This window comes from Calypte anna, chromosome 4A, assembly GCF_003957555.1.
Source record: "Calypte anna isolate BGI_N300 chromosome 4A, bCalAnn1_v1.p, whole genome shotgun sequence".
NCBI lineage: Eukaryota > Metazoa > Chordata > Aves > Apodiformes > Trochilidae > Calypte > Calypte anna.
In genome coordinates, this window is record NC_044248.1 from 43,606,929 (window position 1) to 43,627,255 (window position 20,327).

Genomic DNA, 20,327 nt, shown 5'->3' on the forward strand with positions numbered 1-20,327 from the left:
GGTTGGCATCTTTTGGTATCTCAGTTCTCTCTCTGCAAGTGAAATAGTGATGCTGTCTATTTCTTTGTGCCACTCTTTGGCCACCCTCTTTGTTTAGGGTGTCAGATCTCTGCAGGAGGAGCCTGCCTCTTCCTGGGTGTGTGAATACGTGGCTCTGATCTATGGCACAAATAGCAGGAAGTAATAACAAATGTTAAGGCTTGTCTTCAGCTCCTCAAACAGTGTCTGCAAAATAGAGGGTGCAGACTTTGAGGGTAGATAATGAGGGGAAGAGACAGCTTTGAGGAGGAAGGAGGGGAGGTCTGGAAAGAAGGAAGGAGAAACTGTTCTTTGTTGAGAGAGGAGGAGTGCCTGGGGATGGAGTGTTCTGTGAAATCTTCAGCAGAGGAGTGAAAGAGCACTGAAGGCTGAGGAGCAGAATGATCCCAGGATAAGTGGGTATCCAGCATGAGTTACTGGTTCCTTTGTGGTGGTGAATTAAATGGTTCCTCTGGCCCCTGACAACACCATTCCTTACCCAGCCAGGGTCCTTCCAAACCCAGAAGACAGACAAAAAACAAGGCTGAGAACAGAACAAATTTTTCACACTGTATTTTTACCTGGTTTATTTATGCTTTGACTAAAAGGGTGTCAGCATTTTCAGGAAAGGCAACAAGCAGACTGTTCCACCCTGTTTGACAGTTTGATTTTTGCAGATTTCTGCACTCTTGTTCTTTTACAACACAAAAGAAATGGGAATGTTTTTTAATTCTTGTAATACATGTTCTTGTTTCATGACAATCTATGAGTTTTTCCTGCCTGTTCTTGTTTTTTTGAAAAGGAATTATTCCTGGCTTTTTATTTTACTTCCTTGTGACCAGTGCTCACCCACCTTATCCTATAAAAATTAAATCAGATGGATCATGTCAGAGATCAGCAGAGCTGGGGTGAGGTACATTCTTTCTTAATATGCAATACCATTGTAAATGTAAAAACTCTTTTTTTTTTTTTACCCAGTTCTTATGAAGGCACTGCTTGAATGAGCACAAAAGGTATAAGACATTTTAATTGGAGGACTGGTATGAGCAGTGATTACTTTTTTGCATTGAAAGATGAGCCTAAATTACCTAGAAAAAATGTACTTTGCACAGGTATTGCTAGACTGTGCAATCAGAATAGATTTCTTTCAGGACCTTTTCCTTCATCCCAGTTGAGAATTGCCTTAGGTTAGGTGGTGCTCATTTTTGGAACTGCACCTCCTTTGGTTACACACAGGGACCCCGATTTTCCAGAGGTGACCTGGGAGAGCAACCAGTGTTGGCTTAACTGTTCCTGGTGGAGAAATGAGTGGGATAATTTCAATGGGAACAGAACTAAGGCAACTGTAAGTACTTCTGGAAATCTTACTCCACATTTTTAATCAGTTTGCCTTTAACTATAGCAGTTAATAATTAAAAAAAAAAAAGATAAATAATAATAATAATCAAGCTCTGACTACTTAAAAAATGGGAAAATCCTTTAAAATAATGTAAAATAAAACCTGCTGCTTTGTGGACAGGCTACATCGAGTAAGCAGGAATTCGTAGGCTCATTTAGATGTTAATTGCACTTGAATGAGGATTGGTCATAGGCCTAGAACACCTAAATACTTTAAAATATTTTCATAAATACTCATTCTTTATACATCATAATTGTTCTTGCTGCATGTCAAAAACAGACTTCCTTCTGTATTCCCCAAGAAAGAAAAATGAGGGATCATTTTAGCTTTTGGCACCAAAAAGTAAAAATGAAGCACTAGCAACACCCTTAGGGGGGTGCGTGGAATACTACCAAATTGGTCTTTATTTGCCTGAGCTTTTTTTTTCTTTTTAACAAAAGTCTTAAATACAGGTTAATATGTAAACACTGTGCACGCACCGAGGGTTTGATCCTGACCTGTTGAAATCAATGGCAACTTTCCCACTAACTGCAGCAGCCCAAGGTCAAGCTCCACGTTGGTTGGGTACCTGCATCCTAAGTCATTGAGGGAGCCATGGGTTCAGGGAAGCAGAAGGTCAGGTGCTGGTTTCAGAACCAGTTGCTGGAGGAATCATCCTTTTCCCCAAACACCTTCTTGCACATGTTGGAGTTTTCCTGATGGAGAGGGAATTCATTCCCTGGCAGCAGCTGTGCTCTCCCTCTCCTGGCAGTGTACCTCCTCCCAGAGGGAAGGCTCTCATACTTGGTCACTTGGCGCCTGCAGAGACACAACGTGGGCACCTGGCATCAGAAAATTTGTGCCAAATCTCTACCCTGGGGGTGAAATCAGGGAATGTTAGGGCTTGGAAGGGACCTGGAGAGATGATGGAGTCCAGCCCCTTGCCAGAGCAGTCACACAGAACACACCCAGGTGGGATTTGGATGTCTCCAAGGAAGGAGACTCCACAACCTCCCTGGGCAGCCTCTGCTCTGCTCTCTCACCCTCACAGGGAAAAAATTCTTCCTCATATTTCTGTGGAACTCCCTGTACTCCAGCTTGCACCCACTGCCCCTTGTCCTGTCACTGGGCATCACTGGGAAGATCCTGGCTCCATCCTCCTGGTACTCACCCTTTCCATATTTATAAACACCACTGAGCTCACCCCTCACTCTCCTCTCTTCCAAGCTGCAGAGCCCCTCAGCTCCCTCAGCCTTTCCTCACCACTTCCTTCAGCATCTTGGAGTCTCTGCTCTGGACTCAGCCAGGCATTTCCCTGTCCTTCTGGAACTGAGGAGCCCAGAACTGAACACCCTATTCCAGATGCAGCCTCACCAGGGCAGAGCAGAAGCTCCAGGGCTCCAGTAGAAGCTGGAGACAAAGATTTGATATATAGATGAGGTCATGCTTCCACAGTGTGTAGGTGTAAGCAGGTGTTTTGGTATTTGCAGAATAACATCTATTGTTTTCCTATGATTTCCTGGAGTTCCTTGGTTTCTTTAATTTCCCTCAGGCTTACCATCTTTTGGATCAGAAAAGCCTTAATGGAAACCTGTCAGAGGCTCTGCAGATGTTACCACTCTCAGGTCCTAGCAAATCAGGAATCGGGGGGGAGCTGTAAACCCAGCTTCTCCCATGGCAACTCAGTTTCTAGTATTTGGCTACTGGGAAGCATCCTTTGTCCCTTACTGTGCAGGTGTTTAGATTTCAGCTGAATTAGTGCCTCAGGAACACAACAATTGCAAGAGCTTAACACACCAGGGCCTTTTGTTGACATTAGTAAATAGCAGATGATGAGGAAAGTTTTCACCTCAGCTTGTGCATGGCTATGCACTTCCTCTCAACAGGGGACTAGAACTCCAGCTGGCAAAGTTTCAGGGCACCATCAGAACTGATGGTAGGTGAGGGGACCTGTGTCATGCCACTTCAGTTTACTTGCAGCCTGAATTAGAAAATGGGACTGAAGTGCACATTCAGAGTGAGCTCTGATCTTCAAAATGCTCTTCTGACTCTCAGGGGTGAGGAAGGGGGAAGAATGGGTTAGCAGAGAGGTTGGTGTGTCCAACAGCCACCTGATTGTGTTAGGCTGAAACCTGGCCTCTGTCGTTCATCTCTCATGGCCATGAACACCAAACATTCCAGATTCAGGCTCAGAAATGGCTCAGGATGCCTCAGAAATTGTTTGCTTTTAGTTCTTACCTGAACGGAGACTCAACTTTCTCCATCTGCATACAGACTAAAAATGGGTACTGTGAAAACTGCACGGTGGAGATGAAGTCTAATGTTGTTTCTGCTTCCAAAGTGGTTTCCATGCCAGCTTTTATGAAGAAGGAATCCACCTCAACGTTACCACCTGTAAACATGGCTACCCTGCAGACAAATTCAGGCATTACAATTAATTCAAAACACACCGAGAAAGAAAAAATTAAATTGCAGCCAGACCAACCACCAAGATATAAAAGCTGCCCCCAAAGAAGCCTGTTCTTGAGGTAAAGGTATATAAAGTTAGATGAGGCTGGTGGGAACTGGTATTATCCACTAGGAAGGGAAAGTGAAGTACAAATGTTCTCCCACTGATACTTATTTGTGACACACCTGTGAGGTCTTTTGCATTTAAATTCTTTTCATTGGGACTGCAGGGCTGGGGAGACAAAGCTCTCTGCAGCTACAGTGCACTCCAGAAGTATCTCACCTGTTCTTGACGTTGGTTTTGGATTCCCTGTACCACAGGCTGAACTCCATCCCTCCTGAGATGTCAATGGCCAGGCCACCCAGGAACTCCGTGCTGGCCCTTGGCCCAGACTGCAGCTGGATCTCCTAGAGCCACCAGAAAGCAGAGGTAACATGTCCTGTCACTGACTGCAGACCTCAGGGCTCTCCTTATCCCCTTTTGTACTGTCATCATGCCACTTGTCATTTTTCAGGAACAAAAAGGATTGGAGGGCTTTTCTGAAAGGGTGGACACAGCACCCTTAGTGTACCTCACTCCCTAGGAAAGTGGGTGCAGCTGAGGCATCCTTCAGCTCTCCCCTGCATGCCAGCTGGCATGATTTCTGAAAGGAGTATCACTGCAAGGAGGATCATGGCCTCTGTCTCCAGGAGTTACCACACAGACCTCACAGAGGCTCTGCTGGCTTTGCTTTTGCTTGGGACAGAACTGGTGGGTGGCTGTTAATGAGTGAGGAGGTAACAGTATACATTCTGGCACTGACATGCACATGCAACCAGAGGAACAGGTATTTTTAGATGCATTGTCAGATTGCACCTAATAATACTGGAGTGTAATAGCTGCACAGTTTAGATCTTTAAAGGCTACCCAGAATGAAGTTTTGTTACTGAAACCAGCAGAGAAGCTAAGGAGCACTTGTCTTGTGGTTTACCAGCTCATCTATTTCCTTATTTAGAGCCCAGTCCTCTCCCTTGCCTTGTGCAAATCCAGTCCAGGCTGACAGGAAGTGTAAATCACAGGGACTCGGCCTCCTCAGGAGCAATATTTTCCTTTCCCTCCCTATTTTAAGCTTTGTGTGTCATTTGCAGTGGAGAATGACATCCTGAAGATCAGAATTGGTAATTTGTCACTGTTTAAAATGCTGTGTTTCCCTTTTTTAAAGTGTCTGTGTGTGTTTGGCACTGACAGCACTACAGTAATGCAAGGCAGAGACAGCTGGAACAGTTGGACAGTTCTTTGGGAACTGCCCATCTTCCACTGGGGTCTGCCTTTCAAATGGTTCCTCTTACCTAATAATACAGCATATAATTTCTTTGTGCTTCTGGCAAGCTTGTTGCCTAGGAGAAATATTAACACTGCTGAACTTTAATGCAGGTGACTTAGGGGTCTCAAAAATAGTGTTATAAGAACTTTTTATTTTATAGAGGGGAGTTAGAACTTCTGGGTGGTTATTCCTAGCCCTCAAACAGCACTGTGAGAGCTGGCAATGGCTGCAAAATATGCTCTGAGTTCAGGTTGTGGAACTGTGTAAGAAAAGACCTTGCAGGGGGGCAGGACTCTAAGCTCCAAAATGTGACCATTGTGATTACTGTGATTGTAAAGTTAATGAAAGGAAGCTATTTTCCAGGGGGGGGAAATAATTTGGTAGATCTGGCAGCACTTTGAATATGACTCAGTTTTGGTTTTTCTGTGCAAAGTCATCTTTATAAACTGTAACAGGGAGCAGAAGTTTTCTAATACTTAAAAATCACTTTTCTCAAAATCAAGCTGCACCAATGCAAAACTTGCAACCCAAATATTACATAAGTTCCTTTCTGACAACTCAGTTGCCCCATTTCTTAAGTTCCAGTCTTGGCTTCCAAGTCACCCTTTTGATGTTTGACCTCAGCTGCACTGCCTGGCTAATGTTTGTTTTTCACCTGCTCTGCAATCACACTGCAGCCAGCTGCAGCACACTGAGTGTTGCTGTCACAGGATGGGCACTGTTTCCAGTGCCTGCTTTTATTTGAAAGAAGCTGAATCCATGTTTGGCTGGGGTGTCTACAGTCTGAGTTTGTGAAGGGGATTATAGGGTCTGTTTGTGCTGGCCAGGGTGAAGCTAGATTAATTAATTATGACTCCCTTGCACTGCTTTTCCTCAGTTCCAGTGTTATGCCACTCCCACTTCCATCTTGTCAGTGGTTTTTGGCACAGTTGTAATCATAGTTCAGGACTGTGACAGGCTGAAAACCTTTCTAATGAAGCTTAACTGGGTTATGTGGCAGTGCCCAGACCATAGGGATTGTTGCTGTTGATCTGAAACATTGCTGTAAATGCATTCTTAGAAAAACTGTGCTGTGTTTAAAACACAGCTCAGCCTGAAGCTGTGCTGAACAGTCCTTTACATGACTTTTGCCTTTGTGACATGCAGAGGTAAGAAGGAGGAGTGCCTTTGGGTTGGGAACACACATTTTTGGTGGTGTCCACTGCTTGAGTCCTAAGGAGCTTAGGCAGGAACTGTACCAGTGGCAACCCAGGAGAGAAAGCAGGGTGGGATCCCATCTCATCACACTGCTGCCCAGGCTCCCTGTAAGTGAATTAAAGTGCTACACCCTCATCTTGTTAAAAACTGCATGTAGTCCCAGACTTGTGTGAGGTTCTGTAAAGATGAGGATTGGAGAATCTGCTGGCTGGCAGAGCTCTGCGGGTGGCTGGCCAGTTGATTGAGCCAGGGTATGCATGGAGCTTGGCACATGCACAGCAGCTGGAAATACTCAGTTCTGTAAACACCATGCTTGCATGCTGAGGACTGGAGATGATTACCTTTTTCACCTCTGCAGCCTGTCTGATAAATATAGGTCATGGTAACATTTTTGCCCATAATCTGCGTGTGAACTGTAAAGCATTGTTGGAATGAGCTTCACTTAACCACTGTGTGAACTGCATGGGAAGCCTCTGGGCTTATAATGCCATAAACCCTGAGCTGGGTTCAGGATGGGGACAGCTGTCATGTACAGGAGGTGTTTCTGTGCAAGTTTGATCAGAGTGGATTTTCTCATCACCTGCTTTTGGTGTTTTCTTTTGCCCACACTCAAAGGGGAAAAAGTCAAAAGTAAAGCTTGAGCCTGCAGATGTTTCATGAGCTGAGTGGTGCTGCTAAATCCACAGGTTCTAAGGAAATCCTTGCTCAGGAAGAACTAAAAGTATCAAGCCAAATTTTGGCACTGCACTTTCAGAGACATGTCTTGATTTTTAGTCCTCCAATAATACAGGTTGCAGCTGGTTCTATTTGTCTGAGTCCATATTTAAGCATAAAAATAGCAGGCTGCTTGGGGTGACAATTGCATAAAAACTGTGTAATCCACATTTTAATTCTTGATTTTGCCAAGCACTGAGAATTTGGAATTTGGACATATTAACATTGTTCTTTGAAGGCTTGTTATCTGGGGAGATTCGAGTATCAGTGATTCAGTCACTGATTTGTCCTCCCCACAGCTCTTACTGAGTTGGATGTGAGGTCTCTGGACAGCTTGTGAAGAGGAAAACTCAGGTGGTGACATGGGGACAATAGTGTATTACAAGAAGATGTGGGAGGGGAGGCCATACCTGATAGCAGGATGAGTTTTCTACAGGAAACTCAGTTGAGTTTACTTGTATTCAGTGTTTGTTTTCTAGATCAATAGGTGCTCTGACCTTTGTTCTAGTTAGCTTTTAATGTTACTTCATTCTGGTTTTTTAATACTTGTGATTTTTCTGTTGCTCTCATAGTGAGATGAGCCTATGTGACATGCATCTGGCTTATCAGCATTGAAAAGAAAGAAAATAAGGTCTCATGCAGTAACAGTGTGGGGCAGGGAGCATCTGTGCTTAAGAGACAGAGCAGCAAAGAGTGTGCTAACAGTACCTGTGAGTAGTCTGTCAGGAGGATAAGTCCTTTCACCACGTTAATGGGGTCTCCAGTTGCTGAGAGCATTTTAGACATCAGATCACCATACCCTTGGAAAAATGTCACTGGCCTGAGCTGAACATCAAACAGAATGGCTGACATGCCAGCAAAGGAGTCCAGGTTTTCCTCTCCTTCATCAGGAGTTGCAGCTATGATGGACTCCAGACCTTGAGCTTCAATCACCACCTAAGAAGCAAGAGTGGTACAGCATCAGTGCCCAAACTCTGCCTGACACAGTCTGTTATCAACCCTACACATTTCCTTAGGGAGCTGATCTCTCATTTATGTGGTTGTAGATGAAAAAGTATGAGGTTAAGACTTAAGAGAACTAGGCAAAGCAGAAAAATGGGAAAACTAAGTAATCTCATGGCATGTTTTTTCTCCTTAGATGCAGGCAGACTTTGCCCACATGCAGCTCACAATCCCAAGCCTCCTTTTCTTTCAGAAAAGTTTTCCTTTATTCTATTTTCCACGGAGAGGTGGGAGGAACACTTCAAGATGTTTTGTCCTGTGGCAATGCAGGACGATGGTGATACTGATGGTATTTGCCAACATGAAGAAAAGTCCAACATACTGACTCCATTTGCTATGTGCAGGGTGGCAGTTACCTGGCTGGCATGAAGTTGAGCATTTTTACTGAAAAGCTGGATGTTCATGTTACTTCTCCTTAAAATCCCAGAGCCCGAGTAGAGGATGTCAAGGCTGTATGTGGATGTGACATCAGGACCACCTTAATTGGAAGAGAAAGAAGGGCCCTGTGACTAAACTAGTGGGTTAAGCCAGTGTTTGGGGCTGCAGAGGAGGCTGGAGGGCAGTCTGATGGTTACACACGTGTCATGTAGCCAGAGTAGGCAGAGGAGGAGCCCGTCTTGGAGAAGCGGTCGTAGTTATGAGCACGCATGTCCTTCAGAACCTGGCGAACTGTTTTGCTGTGGTGGTTCAAAACAAACACATGAAAACCAAACAACACCCAGGGGCAGAAACATATCATGTCCTGCAGGAATATCAGTCTGACAGAGGGTGAATTTTCCAGTGGGAAAGAGGGTCTTCAGAACACTGGTGTTTTCCCTCTAAAAATCTGCCCTTAGCCTAAAGGCTCTTTCCCAATTTCAGCTACTCCCTGCAGTCATAGGGGGAAAGGTAAGCAAAGGCATTGCTTGAATATTATTATTAATAATATTAATCAAAAGTAATGTTTTTTGTTATTTCATAGAATTTATAGAATTGGCTGGGTTGGAAGGGACCTCAGAGCTCATCAAGTCCAACCCTTGATCCACTCCCACTGCAGTTCCCAGCCCATGGCACTCAGTGCCACATCCAGGCTCTTTGGAAAGATCTCCAGACACGGAGAATCCACTACTTCCCTGGGCAGCCCATTCCAATGTCTGATCACCCTCTCCAGAAAGAAATTCTTTCTCATCTCCAACCTAAACCTCCCCTGGCACAACTTGAGACCATAGCCTCTTGTCTTGCATTCTAATTCTATGATGTTTTAAGGCTTTTCAGGTTCAATGGTTCTTGAAGTATAAAAGCAAGGGCCCCAGTGAGAGGATGAAGACCAAGAGATGGCAGTTCTTACAGTAGTACAAGGGAGATATCTGATTCCTATTTGTACCTCTGAAAAGGTGAGTAGTTGTTAAATGAATGCCATCGAAATGCAGAGATTTTTTATGAAATACAACTCTTAAAATGCTACAAAACTCAAGACTCCTTCAATTTTACAGTAGTATTAATTAGTGAGAACCTATGTGTTCTTAGGGTTTCTGCAAAGAAGTAAGGAGGGGCTGTATGAACTTAATGTACCTTGAAGGCATTTCAAAGCGGATTATATCCTGGATCATGGAGAGCATGTACTTGTTCATTTCCAGAGGCAGTTCTCCAATGGAGAGCAGGATGTTTCTCACTTCCATGTGGGATGGGTTGCTGTTCAGGATGATAGCAGCTGCAGTGGTCCTTACTGTCTTTTCATGGACTCTCCTGTTCTGGTGGTATATCCTGTTCATTGTTTTCTTCACCTGGTCAGGAAACAGCTGATTCAGTCAGTGCTCACACAGAGGACTGAGCAGACTACAGACTGGAATCTCGTTTATAATATCAGCTTAAGCTACCTCCCTAACTAAGGCTAAGACACAAGGATATCTTTTCAGCACCCTGGTTTTAATGGTCCTTCTGGAATGTATGGGACATGTATAGCTCAGTGACCGCATGGGCAAGGGGGACATCTGTTGTGTTCTCAGTCACAGTCCACATACAGCCTTCCTCACTGATTTTCACAGCAGGACTGTAAGTAGGAGCACTAAGATCAAAATACTGTAGCAGTGTTAAGATCAAGATTTCCTTGATTGCTAAAGGAATACATACTTGAAAAAAATAAAAAAATCTTGCTATCTGAATTTTTTTGGTAGTGCCTGTGGTGGCCTCACGTCCCTGAGAAGGTTGTGACACCATCTTTGTTACAGCTATGTCCATGGACAGCCATGTAGCTCCACTGACAGGATGGCCTCTGGCACCTTCCTTGCAGAGCAGCACCCTGACAACACCAGAGCTGCCACCAAAGCTTGACCAGCACCAAATCCCACTGGGAGCAGGGGTTTGAGAGGCAGGAATGTTCTGAGTTTTCTGGCTGGGACCAAAGGGAGTTTAATAATTTCCTGGAGGTAAAAAACCCCACACATCTTTAAAAAGAGTGGGACTGATAAATGAACTACATGCAGTCTCTTGCACTTCTTTTCTTGGGCAGTGTGTTTTCTTACCTCTTTGGTGAGAAAAGCAGGATTGTATCTCTGCAAGGCAGTGGCAGCAAGGTTGCTGATGTGCCCTTCTTCTGACTCGGCGTATTTCAGGAGCAGTGGAATTGCCTCAGGAAGGAGTGCATTCTTCAGTGCCAGCAGGTACATCCTCACATTGTCACCTTTCTTAGCCTTCTCCAGTCTGTTCAGAATCATCCTTTTGGCTTCTGCAACAGCCTAAAGACATTCAACAGCACGTTTAACTGGTGATCATGTATTTACACAGAAGCAGGAGAGGAGCCTTGGTTCTAGCAAGCTTTTGTTTCAAGGCATCACTGCACAGGGTAGCAAAGGTGTCATCCATAAACTGTGTGTCAGTGGCTTCCTGCAAGCATAACCAAAGTGGCTGTAGGCACAAATATATCATTTGCTAACTGCTCCTGCCATGATCCAGGGACATCAGAGGTCTTACTTGTGGGGGTGACATACCCCCCATGAAAAAGTCAAGGGCAAGTACTCTTTAGTGGACTCTTCATAACAGAATGTGGTAAGAGTGATTGGCAATGAGCCAGGGATGTAAAAAGGGATTTCTAAGGGCCATTCAGGTGCTCTGTGTCTTTTCAGCAGTGTGCTGCCATCCCAAACAGCAAACAGCAGTGCCTTGCCTGATCATCCTCATCCTCTGCCATCAGCATCTGCTCAGTCCATGGTCATAGTGATAGCCTTTTTCCTGAGGTCTTCTGGCAGGTTTGGGGCAGAGCTGAGTACTTGAACCAATGAATTTTCTTCACAGAGCTGCCAGAGCCTAAGGTGATTGCAAATATTAAATATATCCTGAGTTTGTCAGTGTTTCTCTGAGGTTATGCAGAGCTGTGGGACAAGAGAGCACAAGTACTGCTGCAGCTGACAGGCTAGGCAGTGAGAAAAAGTTCTGTCAGCCATCCACAGAAATGGGAAGAGGCCAGATTAAAGCCTAAAGCTGACAAAGTAGATGCCATAAAAAAGAAAAAATCCTCACTCTAACTTTATCTATAGAAGTTTGTGGGTGTATTTTAAATCAGGAGGGAATTTGCTTCCTGTATGTCTCATGATCTCCCAGCACCATCAGCAAGGGTCATTCACAGGTGTTGCAGACCAGTAGCAAAGAGCAGATACTCACTGGAAGCTTGCAGCCTTCTCTGTCACACAGCTTTCTGATGAGTGCTCCCATGACAATGACAAGAGTTTCTCTGATTTCTTCATTTGCAATGTCATCCTTGAACTTAGCCTGGAACACAGGAACAGTGCTGTGAGTCTCTCCAAGTATGATGCTCCACATCCTGGAGTGGGCTGCCTGCCCTCCCTCTCTTCCTGGGAATGCCAAAGCAGCCATGGCCACCATGGCCTGGGCTGAGGCTGAGCAGAGCACTGCTCTCTTGGTATCTCCTGTAACTGACTGCCTTTTCCTTAGGTACATTCAGCCTCACAAGTAGCAGATTCATTTTGAAGCTATGCTTGATTAAAAAAAAAAAAGTATTAAATAGTTGCAGGACTTTGATAAGGCAACAACCAAAATAGTCCTGAAACTGTCTTGTTGTCACTGGGAATTATGTCTGTTTCCCAAATAGTAGATATTGATAACATTTACAAAGTATATAAATTTTCAGTCTGGATGTACACATTTTTTATCTTTTCAGGCTATATACTACTGGAAAACTTAAAGGAAACCCTGGAAAGGATAAAGAAAAACTGGAAACAGAAGCAGTAATTTCTTCTTCCCTTTACCATTGACAAGGATGAGGCTCAAGAGAATTAACTCTGTTTTGTTGTGTCCTTTGACTTACAGTTAAAGATTTGAGGAGGTGCTCACTGGGGTGAGATGCAAATCCACAGGCGTAGAGGAATCTCTCCTGCAGGACAGAAGTGCTTTCATCCTTAAAGTCAAGGAACTCCAGCATGGCCTCCAGTGATGCTGGGGTCTGAGCAAAGGTTACAGCATCTACTATTTGTGGGCTACAAAGAAGTGGAAATGAACACAGCATTGTAATGAGCTAGATATATTGCTGCATATAGAAAGAAAGAAGTTATGTGCTGAAAGATCTCTTCATTGCAGGTAAGAGAGAGAATTTTTTACTCTTGTTGGGAAAAAATGCATCCCTGAAGTCTTCCACATCAAAATAGTAGAACTCTAGAAGTTGTTTGTGTCCATGGGTAATAATATTTGCATTTAAGCAAAGATCAGACCAAAGAAGTATTAAAAAAACAGAACTGTCCAGAGTATCCTAAAGTTTAGAGGACAAGTCTGTAAATTATAAAAAAAGAAAGGTTTATTTTTACATTCACAGTGGCAACTAGGAAACAGGCTTCTGTGATACCTGAGTTACTTTCAGGTTTAACAGCTGCTGTGGTTTGTTTGAAAGCTTCTGACTGTGCAGTGGGACCTGGGCATTCTTTCCAACTCCCAAGTCTAGATGTGCACACTGCTCATACTCAGACTCTAATTTAGGACAATATCTGGGCATGAACCATCCCCTTATTTTCTGTATTTCCATTTGAAGGGAACAAATGGGCAAGGCAAGAAGAGTTACAGAGTGTTTCAGAAGAAGCAGTTGGGATAAGAACCTTTGGGTAAGTGACAAAGTATGTTTGCTTTGCATTGCAGATAAAATCTTGGTGGCTGAACAGTGTGCTAGAACAGACACAGCTTTAAAAAAAGAATCCTGTTCCTGAAGACAGCCCTGAATACTGGTTTTGCATTGCTAGAACATCACCAGCAGAACTGAATTTGTTTGCATATAATTTGCCCTTCTGCAGTTCTAAGCAACTTGAGCCCTTTGAAAGCTTGATCACAGTGACTTACAGAATTTCTTTATTTTCCCTTCTCATAATCTGCAGTATCTCCTCTTTTGTGGCTTTCCTGACGTTCTGAATGAAGGACAAAAAGCTTCTTGCTGCTTCAGCTTTGGAAAGTTTTTCAGGATGCAGATATTCTCTGATGCTCTGCCAGTGTTCAGAAAGCTGCAAAAAAAAAAATCACATTATATCAAACCTCTGATTGGGGTTTCAGTTCTCAAATCAGACTTAGTAAATGCCCAGGTGTGGGGCAGCTATTACTTAAATTAGCTGTAATACAAAGGATTGCTGATCCTTTAGCTAAGTATTGTTTAATTTATGGCAATCCAACAAAAATATCTTTGCAACTTTTCTTTCTGTCTCTCTTCCAGCACTTCAGTATTTTCCTAATAGGGTACATTGCCTTCTATTCAATCTAATTTGGAAAAATTACAGTTATTCATACTGGAACTGGAATAAGGTGAATTCTCTTCTCTTGCAAATTTATTGTGCCTTCTGCTGAATACAATGTTTACCTTATTGTTTCTATTTTCTTAGTCAGGTTTTTTTTTAAAGTGGGAGATGAGCAATCCCCAACTCATAAATACATTTTCTTTTCTTAGAAAATGGTAATTTTTTAAAGTGGTTGGTTTAGAACAGGAGGAGTAAATGTCCCATAAATAATTGCCATTTCTCACTCATAAACCTGCATAAGATAGGGAGGGATTCGTGGTTATTGTAGGAAGCTGTGGGCAAGATGGTATTAGAGCAGGTATTGGCTTCATTTGTTGTTGCTGTCTTTATTCCACACACCACATTTTTGCCCTGAATGAGCCAACATGGTACCAGAGCACCCACACCTGTCCCCCCAGTTACACTCCCATAAGAAACTGGTGTAGGTATTGTGACCTTTCTTCTATTGTGCCTTTCCCTCTGTTATCTCAAACTATCAAGAACATTCCTTGGTGAAAATTCAGCTGTTCCTTGCAGGAATGTTTACTGCAGTTTTCCCAAGTGGGAAATAACACCAGCACCCATTTGACCTTTACTGAGATACTTCCCCTCTTCATGGCAGTGTTAGCATTAGGCAATAACACTTGAACCTGCTGGCAAACAGGGGTACAGAGGGCAGTTTCCATCAACTGTAACAAACAATAATTAGGCAACAATGATTGAGACATAGGATATTTCCTGGGGATTAATGACCAGCTGGAAGGAGCTCATGTTCTGAGACACAAATGGCTCTTAACCTCAGTGGGTTATTAATGCTTAGCACCAAGGTTGCTGGGGCTATTCCAAGCTGAAATTGGATGAACATATGGGGTGCTTTCTGTTCCCCCTGCTGAAGCTGTGCCATAGCCTGGCAAAAAATATCTTTAATCTTTTATTTTTCTCCTGTGCAGAACCCAGCTGTGTGGGCTGCTCTGGGCCATCATAGCCCATGCCCTAGAGGCAGGCAAGGTGGGAGATGTCAGCTGGGGCCACCTCTGTCAAAAGGCAGTGGAGATCAATTCTTCTTCTTTGTGGGACTGCTCTTAGCATTCAGCTGCTACAGGGAGCATCTGCTGCCTCCTGCAGTGAGCATGACTTCAAGAAACAGCATTCACACCTGGCTGTAGTGAGGGGCCTCTGTCTCCTGATGTGAGTGTCAGGCAGAGGAGTACCCCAAGGATTCAGGCACAGATACAGCCACTTCCACAGGGCACCTCATCTGAGCTTGGACACAAACCTATCTCTGATAGCAAGGTCAGAACAGAGGCCTTGTGGGCACTCTAGGAAAATTCAACCCAAACCAACAGGTGTCCTGCACTGAGCAGAAGTTGGGTGTGAATGTCAGGTTGTGCTTTACCAACTTACACAGGTTGGCTGCACAAGGCAGAACAAACCCAGATTCAGAAGGCACAAGCATCCATTCTTGTAGGAACCATGAGAAATGTGCTCTTCTGAAAGGAGCATGCTTTGTGATGTCTAAACACTGAAATGAGGCTGAAATTTAAACGTAAATGTTGGGCCATAACCTCACAGAAGCCACTGCTACATCTGTGAAGTGAGGATAGTAATGGTTATATTATCAAATTCCTGGAGACAGAGATAAGGCCCATTATGATTTTAAAGGTGCTTTGAAGCCATAAAACTGTGGGGCATCCCATGTCAGCATGGCATTAATGTGATATCTAAGTACCAAATGTTAGGTTGCTGCTTTGGATACAGCCTTCTGGTTATAGTCCCCCACCTTTTCAGAGCAGTTACTGCAGAGCAGAGTGAGAAAGGAGGGTTTCATTCTCATCCTGCCATTAGGTTTGCAATGGCAAAGCTCAGTCCCCAGGCAGAGCTCTGCAATTACACCTTCCCTTTGTTATCTTGGGCTGGAAATTAGCATTGCAGCTATTATGACAAACTTGGCTCCAAGTGACAAATAGGTCAGCACATACCCAGAGTGAGGGAAAAAGCATCTCTCCTTGTTCTGCTTAAGATCCCTTGATGTTCCCTGCTCAGAGCTGTTCTGGCAGCATTGTTTCTATTTCACTTCCCCTAACATTTCTTTTATCTTCTCTGCAGATCAGCAAGCATTAGGCAAGATAAATGATTGCTGTGCAATGCTACTTCCAAATAACTCGCACAGGTTCAAATACAGTAAGGTATTTATGCTCATAAGGAGTATTTCTGGAGGATTAAAATTATGTATGCTGACTAGAAGCCTATCTTGCTTATCAAAAACTGACAGAATAACAACCTTTAAATTGATGTTCTCATTCACTGCTAATTTAGGTAGTAGCCTTAGGAATGTTTGCTAGAAGTAACTGTAGCCATGTATATTAGTTAATGATGAATGTCACCAGTGAAACAAAAGAGGATGGGTTTACAGTACCAAGCTATTAGTAATTTTTAGATATCTTAAATTTAAAAAAGGTGGGGGTTTTTCCAGGGGAAAATGAGAACAGTATTGGACTTGGAAAGAATACTAAAGGTCCATTTTCTAATTAAAAATACCAATAAAGTCTTTTATTTAAAAGCTTTCCCTCAGGATCAGGCAGTAAGAGCAGGCTAGGTAAATTCCCAACAGAAGTTTATCCTACCTAAGGAATGGCCAACTAGCTTTAATTTCTAGTAGTTCAGCTCTCCAGGACAGAATTGTTTATTAACACTGGTCAGCCCTCTTAAAAGTCATTACCTGCTCCATTACCCTGAGGTTAAACTCAAGGCTGGCAAAGATGGGACAGCAAAATGGTGGTGTATTTCCTGGTGTTCTTCAGAACCACCACAGTTTTTGAAACAGAGGAAGAAAGTTGGTATTTTGGAGGCAGATGTTAAAACACCCTGGTGTGCTGGGTACCATCCCATCACTGCCATGCTCCCCACTCTGGGGTGTGTTTCACCTCTGCATTACACCTCTCCTGGGGGCTGCCTGATGTTAAACTCAAGGCTGGCAAAGATGGGACAGCAAAATGGTGGTGTATTTCCTGGTGTTCTTCAGAACCACCACAGTTTTTGAAACAGAGGAAGAAAGTTGGTATTTTAGAGGCAGATGTTAAAACACCCTGGTGTGCTGGGTACCATCCCATCACTGCCATGCTCCCCACTCTGGGGTGTGTTTCACCTCTGCATTACACCTCTCCTGGGGGCTGCCTGAGGTTAAACTCAAGGCTGGCAAAGATGGGACAGCAAAATGGTGGTGTATTTCCTGGTGTTCTTCAGAACCACCACGGTCAGTCTTTGAAACAGAGGAAGAAAGTTGGTATTTTAGAGGCAGATGTTAAAACACCCTGGTGTGCTGGGTGCCATCCCATCACATGCTCCCCACTCTGGAGTGTTACACCTCTGCATTACACCTCTCCTGGGGGCTGCCTGAGGTTAAACTCAAGGCTGGCAAAGATGGGACAGCAAAATGGTGGTGTATTTCCTGGTGTTCTTCAGAACCACCACAGTTTTTGAAACAGAGGAAGAAAGTTGGTATTTTGGAGGCAGATGTTAAAACACCCTGGTGTGCTGGGTACCATCCCATCACATGCTCCCCACTCTGGGGTGTGTTTCACCTCTGCATTACACCTCTCCTGGGGGCTGCCTGAGGTTAAACTCAAGGCTGGCAAAGATGGGACAGCAAAATGGTGGTGTATTTCCTGGTGTTCTTCAGAACCACCACGGTCAGTCTTTGAAACAGAGGAAGAAAGTTGGTATTTTAGAGGCAGATGTTAAAACACCCTGGTGTGCTGGGTGCCATCCCATCACATGCTCCCCACTCTGGAGTGTTACACCTCTGCATTGCACCTCTCCTGGGGGCTGCCTGCACACAAAGCTGTCCCACACTTGTCCTGCTGACCATCCCAGGAGCCTTTTTGTACTTACTGAAGGACACTTCTTGCATTCAGATTTGGCTGTCTCTGCTACTAGTGGCACAGGAACATAACTGGAGCCCAAGGTTTTGATGACACCAGCAACTTGCTTCCCAGCAATCAGTCCAGGGCCAGCTTGCACTGACTTCAGTTCCAGTTTCTGCCTGGGTACACAGAGAAGGAAGCACTGTTACAGCTCAACCACTGCAGCAGATGTGCAGAAATCATGGCCACAACAAACAAACAAAAAAAACCCTCCACAGAACAAATAGTTAGAACATGGACTTACTGAAGCTTTATTTTAAAACAAGTGACTTTTTAAAGATAACAGAAGTATCTGATGCCAGCAGAATTACTGCTAGAGGTACATGACATAAATACCTGAGTAACAGCCCTTCTAAAGCATACATCTATAGCACCTGGTAAGCAGCCTTCAGTGACTGGATACATTCTGATGTGTTTCACATATTTGTTTGTAAGAAGATCTGGAAAGTGAGATTTCAGTGTGCCTTTTGTTAATATAATACTGAGGAAACACCTGAGTGATTTATCTCTATCTCCAGTCTTTCAGTGGTTTAGAATCTGGAGCCCAACACAGATCTAGGTTTTGCTGTGGTTTCCTTTCTGTGCAGCAGATTTTACATTCTAAACTTCTGAACTTTTACATACTAGAAATGGAGATCCATTGGAAGCATTCCTCAAAAAAAAAAAGAGAGAATGCAGAAGCAGAACACCTACTGAAGTAATGTGTTGCTTCAGATGGTTTTTGGCCAATTCCAGCTTTTTACAAATGAATCTCTTATGAATTCTGTTATTTATTATTTGCAGTATGGTAGAGCCCTTAATCAAAGTTGGACTGGGTACCATATGGAGGCAAAAGAGACCTAAATCTTTACATGAAGAGTTTGGTGCTGTAAGTAATACACCTGGAACCTGACTTAACAGCTCTCCTTGCAACCAGGAATGACAGTCCCACTGCCCAACTTACTTGGATACTATTTTGGCACCTGTTTTTCGTCGGGAATTCAGGACAAAAACGTAATTTTCTTCTGCCTTAATGGATTTAATGAAACTGTCTTCCAGCACATAAACAGTGGCAGATGTGGCTTTTCTACCAACGTCTAAAATCTGAAAATCATTAAAAAACAAACCATAAAGAGAGCTGATGAATAATCAACAGAGTAAGAAAAGAGCTCACGCTTCCATATCGGGGCAAAACTGGTAATGACACAGAGCCAAATGAGGAAGGGGCATGAGGCTTGGCAACATCTCAAGCTAAGCCTATGAACCAGGTTCTCTAGAGTTCCTTCTGCAACCAAAAGCCACTCTCTTCTGCATCATGTTTCAAATTCATTGTATACCAAGGGGGAAAAAAAAAGAGGAGTAAGTCATGGAGCAACTGAGAAAATGCCTGCTGCTACACTTAGTTGAAGTGTGCTTTAGGTAAGATGAGAAGCTTTTCCAGGGAAATGTCTTGCACATGAGATTGTCATGTTCACAGCCAGGAAGCAAAGCCAGCCACCTTGCTTCATCTGTTTGTAAACAGCACGCATCTTAGCAGCACGTGTGAAAAGCAGGAATTAAATCCTAGTGCTAAGGCAGTTTGTTTAAGTGTGTGTGCTGCCTTTGTTCAGCTCTCAGCTGGACAAGGTCAGCTGCTGACAGGGATGCCCAGTGCACCATGCCTCCAGCCTGCACTCACCAGTAACCACTCAGAAGGGTGTTTATTAGTGGTGGAGGACCAGTAAGGCTTCACTTACCCCTACAGCACATCTCCTGCTTTACACCTGTGAATTAGGGAAGCCTTTGACTTTCCAGGCCAGCCTGACTGGGCTCCATTCAGGAGTCAGCGTTGTGCCTGGCATTTGTTGCATATACTGATGCTGTGACTTACAAGCTGGGAAAAAGGTCCCTTGTCACTTTGACTGTGACCATCTCTAGTATTTTCCTCCAGAGAAAAAAGAAAAAAAAAAAATCCTTACAGCACTTAAAACTTCAGTACAGCCAGGACGATTTGTCTAAGCCTGCAGAGAAACTAAAATACACTGTGGATGAGATGAAAAAATCATAGGTTGGTGTGCTGTACTCAGTGGCAGCTCAGGCAAGGTGGTTGACACCAGAGGAGAACCCATTCCCTCTTGTCTGCCTGGCTACCAGTAGTACTGCAAAATGTGCATGTAGAATTTCCTTTCTATAATGCAAGAAAGGGCTTTGGAGAAAATGAGCAATAGCTACCAAGAATGTATTTTTAAATAAGCAGAACAGGTTTTATGTTGTTAAATAAACCTTACCTGGTTGTGGCTGCTAAATCCTTGTTTCTCTATTTCACAGGACTCCAGGGCTTTTACTTTAGTCACCTGATTTTGCCTCACATGGTAAGTCGTGTTACATTTCCCAGATACATCCACCTTGGAAAAAGAGTTAGAATAGGACATTTAAAATAGGACATTTTCTTGAATTTACCCTTGGGACCCCAGAACACCTTCCAAAGACAAACTACTTTATCTCTTTTTTATTTGAATCCCGAGCCACTCCAGAGTTTGGTCTCATTTACCCATTTGGAAGACACTGGTGTTTCTAACTCCTGCTCTGGCTAGGCAGGGGTACTTTCTCATTAGATGGCTCTGAAGGAAAGCAACAATGTTTG

The 20,327-nt window shown here is 43.7% G+C and overlaps 1 protein-coding gene across 1 annotated transcript in view; it reads right to left on the reverse strand.

The window, feature by feature from the left end:
- Window positions 1–578: 578 nt before the first annotated feature.
- The window catches only part of MTTP (microsomal triglyceride transfer protein), a 28,064-nt gene continuing 8,315 nt past the window's right edge, over window positions 579–20,327 (reverse strand). Inside the window, exons 5-18 of the mRNA XM_008502348.2 lie at window positions 19,972–20,088; window positions 18,669–18,808; window positions 17,694–17,844; window positions 13,378–13,535; window positions 12,362–12,530; window positions 11,698–11,805; window positions 10,563–10,775; window positions 9,613–9,824; window positions 8,641–8,738; window positions 8,418–8,539; window positions 7,768–7,995; window positions 4,128–4,252; window positions 3,635–3,805; window positions 579–2,215 (exon numbers count right to left, since the gene is read on the reverse strand). Of these exons, the coding sequence (XP_008500570.2) occupies window positions 2,047–2,215; window positions 3,635–3,805; window positions 4,128–4,252; window positions 7,768–7,995; window positions 8,418–8,539; window positions 8,641–8,738; window positions 9,613–9,824; window positions 10,563–10,775; window positions 11,698–11,805; window positions 12,362–12,530; window positions 13,378–13,535; window positions 17,694–17,844; window positions 18,669–18,808; window positions 19,972–20,088 (2,181 nt within the window). The 3' untranslated portion in view covers window positions 579–2,046. The remainder of the gene's footprint in view (window positions 2,216–3,634; window positions 3,806–4,127; window positions 4,253–7,767; window positions 7,996–8,417; window positions 8,540–8,640; window positions 8,739–9,612; window positions 9,825–10,562; window positions 10,776–11,697; window positions 11,806–12,361; window positions 12,531–13,377; window positions 13,536–17,693; window positions 17,845–18,668; window positions 18,809–19,971; window positions 20,089–20,327) is intronic.